The sequence below is a fragment of the Metopolophium dirhodum genome, chromosome 1 (genome assembly GCF_019925205.1).
Source record: "Metopolophium dirhodum isolate CAU chromosome 1, ASM1992520v1, whole genome shotgun sequence".
Taxonomy (NCBI): Eukaryota; Metazoa; Arthropoda; class Insecta; order Hemiptera; family Aphididae; genus Metopolophium; species Metopolophium dirhodum.
The window spans coordinates 25,790,235-25,798,314 of record NC_083560.1 but is presented as its reverse complement, the minus strand read 5'-3'; the positions used below and the strand labels follow the sequence as shown (position 1 = coordinate 25,798,314).

At 32.4% G+C, this 8,080-nt stretch overlaps 1 protein-coding gene across 1 annotated transcript; it reads right to left on the bottom strand.

Annotated features, from left to right (window-relative positions):
• Positions 1 to 254: 254 nt before the first annotated feature.
• Positions 255 to 814, bottom strand: LOC132933622 (uncharacterized). The gene has a single exon (XM_060999886.1). The coding sequence runs from the start codon at positions 726 to 728 to the stop codon at positions 255 to 257; it is 474 nt and encodes a 157-aa protein (XP_060855869.1). The 5' UTR covers positions 729 to 814.
• Positions 815 to 8,080: the final 7,266 nt, after the last annotated feature.

Below are 8,080 nucleotides of genomic sequence, written 5' to 3'. Positions count from 1 at the left end.
GACATAATCCAGTAGTAATACTTTTTAATGCTTGAAACATACGTCTATACGTTTTTTCTTTTTTATCGGGTAATAAGACGTAAGCTGATGGTAAAACATTTGAATATTGTACTGCATGAATAGTATAAACTTGATAAAATAAAGTTGGAGCACTTGAAAATGTGCCATCACAAAACCAATTGTTGCATTGCGTCATAAGTTTTAATAAATTTGTTGTTGAAAAAATTAAAATTCTGTCTGTATTAATACCACTGTCATATTGTAAAAAAAAGATTACCGTCAGTGGTTTTTGTCATCTCGTCAGGTATACTAAAATTGAAATCGGTTGGCTCTTTTGGTAATTGAAGTTGTTGTTTACGTAGTCGTTGTATAGTACGCTTGAGTCTATGAATATTAGGTAACTGAGCCGCACATTCTGTAGGGATTTGAGATAATGCTGTAGCTACTACAGAATGAGAACTTGCATCAACGTTATTGGTAGCTATTTCTTTTAGTAAATTTAGAGTTTTTTTAACATTAGTGTCTGTTGAATTCGGAACGTGGTTATGGTCAGTACTTTTTAATATTTTTCCATCACTTAAATGAACGCGTCCTCGACATTTGTTTTTAAAATATTGGTTACATTTCCATATTGATTTAACGTCACTTTCTTTTTCTTTTACGAAAATATAACCATTGAATGAAAGCATACTTTTTCCTCTTTCAGTTTTTAACATTTCAAAAGCCATAATTGTATAAAAGAAGGAAAACGCACTAACACAAAAACGGCGACGCGGCAATATAAATAAAGTTCAACAGTTGTCGATCGACTGGGGCATAAACTGGCCTAGTTAACACTCATCGTTATCGTAATGGAGATTATAATCAGCCACAGTAATAATATAACGTCATTCTAGGTTTTTCTGGAGTAGTTATTTAAAAATATAATATATATAAATTGACACACGATGAATTGGTGTCGCGATAAATTGACGTCGCGATAAATTGACGCCGCGATAAATTGACCACGATGAAATGACACACGATGAATTGACTCGCGATGAATTGACGTATATCCGCCAAAGTGCATACCGGTGTGGATGTTGTGCATCGGATCCTCTTATGTGAAAGACAGGCGTAGAAGTCGATTCTGTATGATCCTTATATAGAGTGATTTTTGTGTAATATTATTATAATTATATTATACCTATTATCCGAAATATTGTGCGGTGTGACAAAGGTGCCGCTGGTAATTTATTGTTGTTTTTACCGAATTTCTTGATCGTAGATTTTTTGAAGGGGTCTTACAATATAATAAAATATGAGTTACAACGGTGTCGTCTGGCGTCGCTGATAATTGATTGGATTGCTTTTACTATAATATGTTAGATCGGAGAGATGTAGAATATTATATTTTATGTGTTGCATGTATTACTGTGTGTGTATAAATAATGCGTATATATTATATATATATATATATGCCTAATGCGTATGTATATGTAATATGTATATTGGGTCACCCCACACTCCATACGGACCGTCGCTATTAGTTATAGGAGTGGCGTGGCGAACTTCATTAACTTATGAGGCACAATAATTTATATTAGTAATTATAAATACTTATATAAATAATTACGTATTTACTTAAATGGTAACTGAGAATGATTGGCTTAGTCTTAGTGTGTATTTAATAAATTATTTACTATATGTGAAATGCCCCTAGTCTCCAGCCTCTCCAGGACCCCTTTAAGCTGAGGCACGTGCCTCAAATAAAGTCCTTCGTCACGCCACTGAGTTATAGTGTTGAGCAAAATTATCTTGGTCTTGCAGCAGGACCAAGACGAAAACAAGACCCACACTGCAAGAGTCTTGCAGTCTTGTAATATTTATTGTAATTTATTTTTTTAATTTTCCCAGAAAACTCGTTATTTAGTTGTAAGTTAAATTAAATAATGTATTAGGAATATAATAAAAACGTAATATTGCATTTGACGTAAACACGCTACAGGAATTACGTTCGTGAAGTTGGCCCACCTAAGTACTTCAATTTTTTTTAAAGCTATGCCATTATTTTGCAAGTTATTTGCAAGTATTTGCAAGTCTATTTTTAGAATTTGCAAGTCCAAACTTTCACCGTGAATCCAAAAACTGAAAAGGTGGGCCAACTTCACGTAGCCCACCCATTTTGACCGAGAACTTCAAAATCGGTATCAAACGAAAGCTAATGATTAGCAAGTATCTGAAAGCCCCTTTTTGAAATTTGCAAGTCCATCAGGCGGCCGCTATAAACTTTTGAACTTGTGAAGTTGGCCCACCTACTTTGTCCTAGAACTTCAAAATCAGCACCAAATGAAAGCTACTGATTAGCCAGAATTTGCAAGTCTGGTTTTAGAATTTGCAAGTCCATCAGGCGACCACTATAAACTTTTGAACTTGTGAAGTTGGCCCAACTACTTTGACCTAGAACTTTGAAATCAGCATCAAACGAAAGCTTATGATTAGCAAGAATTTGCAAGTCTGGTTTTAGAATTTGCAAGTCACCCGGGCGGCCAGTAAGAGCTTTCAAAGTTTAGAAGTTGGCCCACCCAAGTTGTCCCAGAACTTCAAAATAAGTATCAAACGAAAGCTAATAAATAGCAAGTATTTGCAAGTTCGTTTTTAGAATTTGCAAGTCACTCGGGTGGCCACTAAGAACTTTCAAAGTTTGGAAGTTGGCCCACCCAAGTTGTCCCAGAACTTCAAAATAAGTATCAAACGAAAGCTAATGATTAGCAAGTATTTGCAAGTCTACTTTTAGAATTTGCAAGTAACTCGGGCGGCCAGTAAGAGCTGTCAAAGTTACGAAGTTAGCCCACCCAAATCGACCTAAAACTTTGAAAATGGTACCGAACAATAGCTTTTCATTTGCAAGTATTTGCAAGTCCAGTTTTAGAATTTGCAAGTCATTAAGGTGGTCGCTAGAAGTGGTTTCTTACTTTTGAAGTTTTACTGTTGCCATTTTTTATTCAAACTAGTTTTTTATTTTTATCGGTATCAATAACACATATTTTATTCGTTTTTTAATGTATGATTGATTATATGTTGATGTATTGAAAAAAAATGAAAGCACTGTCGAAGTGTTATGGCAGTATGGCACTATTATTGTTTGACCATAAATTTAAGGCTGTGTACGCCTACGGTATAAAGTACTCCTTATAAGTAGTCTCGCTGTTTCTCAAAGACCTGAAACTTCAAAGTGGGTAGGTATCAAACGAAAGGTAATTATTATAACAATCATTTGCAACTTTGCAAGTCACTATGGCGGCCGCCATTAGCTTTTGAAGCTGGGAATTTTGGGCCAACTGTTTCGATCGAGAATTTTATAATTGGTTATCAAATAAAGCTAATAATTTTAAAATATGCTTGTGGCTCGCTTTTACAATTTAGAAGTTACTCAGGGATTCATATCTTATAACCCCTAATTAAGGCTTTAAAAAATATTATTATACCATTCCTTGTACCACGTTTGTATTGATTTGTACGACACTCCTCGCTGTTTTGATTTTTGGAACCAAATCTGCAGTTTTAATCGTTTAGTCTTTAGGTACATTCCGTTATGTCTGTATGTTGTAACTTACAGTGTACCATAGGAGTTTAACCTACAGTGTAGCTTATGCATATTGAACATAACATAGCTTAGGTATATTAATGTATGTTGTATATACAATGGATTCAATATTTATTTACTATTTATTTAATATTTATTTTTTTATTTAAATTAATATTATATTACATTTTACTTAATATAGATTTTTTTTTAATAAATGTAGATTTATTTTATTCAACTATCCTTTTAGGATTCCGTACGGTAAAGCGGGTCCCTATATTACTAAGGCTCCGCTATCCGTCCGTCTATCACCAGGCTGTATCTCATGAACCATGGAAGTTAGAAAGTTGAAATTTTCACCGATTATGTATTTCTGTTGCCGCTTTTACAACAATTAATACTAAAAATCCTAGAATATAATATAATATAAGCAGTGTTGCCAACATGTTTATAGCTGATGATGGTACGGAACCCTTTGAGCGCGAGTCCGACTCGCATTTGGACGGTTTTTTAATTAGATTTAGATTTTTTTCATTCATTTTAAATTTTTTATTCAAATTAGTTTTTTTATTTTTATCGATATCAATAACACAGTTATTCGTTTACAATTTGAATGTATGATTGTATGTTGATGTGTCTTCAAAAAATTAAAGCACTGTTGAAGTATTAGGGCAGTATGGCACTATGATTGTTCCAGGCTCGATCAGAAATAAATTGAGGCTATGGTGTACGCCTATGGTGTACATTATGATATAAAGTATTCTTTATAAGTAGGTACATTCACTGTTTCTCAAAGAACAAAAAAAATATTGTGGACCAACCTTAAATGCATTCGTTTAGAAGTTTGGAAACAAAAAATAGTGTATATTTTGCATGTACAACAAAATAATTATAAATATATAAACTTGAATAAAAATTACAAAACATAAACGTTATAATTCATGTTAGTTTATAATATCATAAGTCCAAAATGGTAGGACATATGCTGGTTCAAAATTCCCAGCTTCAAAAGCTAATGGCGGCCGCCATAGTGACTTGCAAAGTTGCAAATGTCTGTTATAATAATTACCTTTCGTTTGATACCTACCCACTTTGAAGTTTCAGGTAAAACTGGACTTGCAAATACTTGCAAATGAAAAGCTATTGTTCGGTACCATTTTCAAAGTTTTAGGTCGATTTGGGTGGGCTAACTTCGTAACTTTGACAGCTCTTACTGGCCGCCCGAGTTACTTGCAAATTCTAAAAGTAGACTTGCAAATACTTGCTAATCATTAGCTTTCGTTTGATACTTATTTTGAAGTTCTGGGACAACTTGGGTGGGCCAACTTCTAAACTTTGAAAGCTCATACTGGCCGCCCGGGTGACTTGCAAATTCTAAAACCAGACTTGCAAATTCTTGCTAATCATAAGCTTTCGTTTGATGCTGATTTCAAAGTTCTAGGTCAAAGTAGTTGGGCCAACTTCACAAGTTCAAAAGTTTATAGTGGTCACCTGATGGACTTGCAAATTCTAAAACCAGACTTGCAAATTCTGGCTAATCAGTAGCTTTCATTTGGTGCTGATTTTGAAGTTCTAGGACAAAGTAGGTGGGCCAACTTCACAAGTTCAAAAGTTTATAGCGGCCGCCTGATGGACTTGCAAATTTCAAAAAGGGGCTTTCAGATACTTGCTAATCATTAGCTTTCGTTTGATACCGATTTTGAAGTTCTCGGTCAAAATGGGTGGGCTACGTGAAGTTGGCCCACCTTTTCAGTTTTTGGATTCACGGTGAAAGTTTGGACTTGCAAATTCTAAAAATAGACTTGCAAATACTTGCAAATAACTTGCAAAATAATGGCATAGCTTTAAAAAAAATTGAAGTACTTAGGTGGGCCAACTTCACGAACGTACAGGAATTGAGGAAATAACGAATTATTGAATTATTGAAAACAAGATAAGAAATGACGTGCGAGCAGTGAGCACAAACAATTAATATTATAATAATAACACCAGCCACCGATACGGGCGATACGGTATATTTATAAACCGGCAACCGCAATATTTATTTAGGGCCTCTATCCATTGAATATAATACTAATAACAGAATTAAAGTTGGTACTTGGGGCATTTTTTTTATTTTTTTATATTGCAAGAGTTTTGCAGCAAGACCTGAAGTGCAAGACCAAATGCAAGACCGAGTCCAAGACCAAGGCCAAGACTGCCATAGTCTTGGTCTTGGTTTGCTCATCACTAATTAGTTATCTTGTGTTTTTATTTAAGTATAGAAATATAATATATTAAAGTTATTATTACTAAACACATCAAAGACACTACTAAGTTGTTTGGTAATGATATCAGAATCATCCTTTGTTAATACATATTACATAGCTATACTATTTAGAATATATTGAGTTTATAATATATATATTTATGTCATCTTATATTTGATACCCAGCATGTTCTAGGGCAGTTCGTAATAAATTGACCACAAACGGTACGAATAAAAGACGCCCACTCCAACCACGCGATGTGTTTTTTACAATTACTTACAAAATCTATTTAACTGTAATTCGACAGTTAATAATATTCTTTAAACTTTTTATAGTATATTATCTCCAAGTGAAATGTTCCCTATTAATTAAATAATTATCTATATATTTATATACAACTATATTATACTTTTTAAATCCATGCAAAATACCTACGTATTTATATACTTGGCCTCATTTGTATAAACTTATTGGAATACTGTCTTAAAAAAAATATTTGAATATGAATACAAATACATTTTAAAAGTATTCAAAATATTTGTACGTTTATCGCATATGTAGGTATACCTAAAATTATTAATAAATATGTAAGTTCAATAATTAACAAATACATTCTTTAATTAGTTCTATAATGTCATATTATACCTATTATATTTTCAAGATAAACTTCATCGAGGTAGGTAATATGGACTTAAGGTATTGTATCATTTGCGTGTTTAATGTAATCTTAATCATTTTTAGAATCATTATAAAATGTTATTTCAAGATAACTTTTAAAAATTGTAATAATATAAGTATGAAACAAAAAATTGTTCGTTGAGATTCGTTTGAATCGTTAAAAAAAGTAGGTTATTTCAGTATTCTGGAATAAAACACAAAAGAAAAGTATTTAAAAAGTGTTTGAAATACCTACCGAAAAAGTATTTAAATATAAGTATTCGAATATTATATTATATTACAATATATATATATTTAATAGTATATTACTGTATAGCGTATAATAATATTAATATAATTTGTACATGTAAAATATGTTAGTACATATCACAAATTATTTTTATAAATATGTATTTACCGATCGTATTTAAAAAAAAAATTAGGATAAATATGTTCTCTGCTATGTACAGTACATAGGTGCAAGTGCGTCACTGCGTAATAGATTGATGAAATATAACTTTCACCTTTACAAACATTGTTCTAACTAGACCTCTGATTTTTATGCACTAATTAAATATCAAAAATATGCAGTCAAAATCGTGATAACGTGAGACAAATATGATTAAAAAAATTTGGACAAGTGGGTACCGTTTTGCCATACAGAACCTAGTAGTAGACCATATCATTGTAATGGTGTAATGGGTATGTTATATAATTCAATTTATAAATCATTGCATACGAAAAACGATTCTGTTAGGAGGGTTTGTCAGCCTAGGATATTTAATAGTATATTTATAATAATTGTATTAATTATTATTTGTTTATTATCATACAATTATATAATATCTTTATATAATATATTATAATTCTACTGTACGTGGGTTGTGATTGAACTCCTCCTAAACGGTTGGACCGATTTGAATGCATTTTTTGCATGTGTTTGGGTGACACCCCGGATTGTTTAGATTAACAAATCATCCCCCTAGGTCCAACCAGGGGATGTGCTCAAACGGGGATTTAGAGATTTACAATAGAAATTGTTGTATATAAATGGTTGCCATGGGTTTTAAAACTATTATATAATAATAATTATTGGTTGCCTTGAAATCAGTGTATTCATTCAATGCATTTAATTTTTTTGTACGCTGTTTTTTGATATTATATGTATCGCAATCACATAAATATTGAGCGTATTATACTCACATATAAGTTACGTACATAATACAATGCCACGTCTTCGTGGACGAGGAGGAAATATTGGTCGACTGACTCGACATTCAGAATTAGTCCAGCCGTTTAGGAGGAGTTCAGTAACATGCTTGGTATAACTTTGATACTTTAGAGTTAAATTATAAAGTTACGTATACAAACAGCACGGGGTCCGCGATTTACCACAGGTAGATTGCCTACCTGATAATAATATACTGTTGCGAATCAGAATTTTTATTCCAGGCAACAGAAAAGTTAAGATAAATTTTGAACACCATACACCGAATATTAAATAACGATTGAACAAAGTTTGAGTCATATAGAGTTGGTACATTTAACGGGAAACGAAGTGCACGGGATCAACTAGTAGTATATAATAATATACTTTAAAAGTTTCAAG

What these genes read in the sequence shown, in the direction of transcription:
- LOC132933622 (XM_060999886.1), bottom strand. Translation starts at nt 728, where the DNA reads ATGGCTTTTGAAATGTTAAAAACTGAAAGAGGAAAAAGTATGCTTTCA.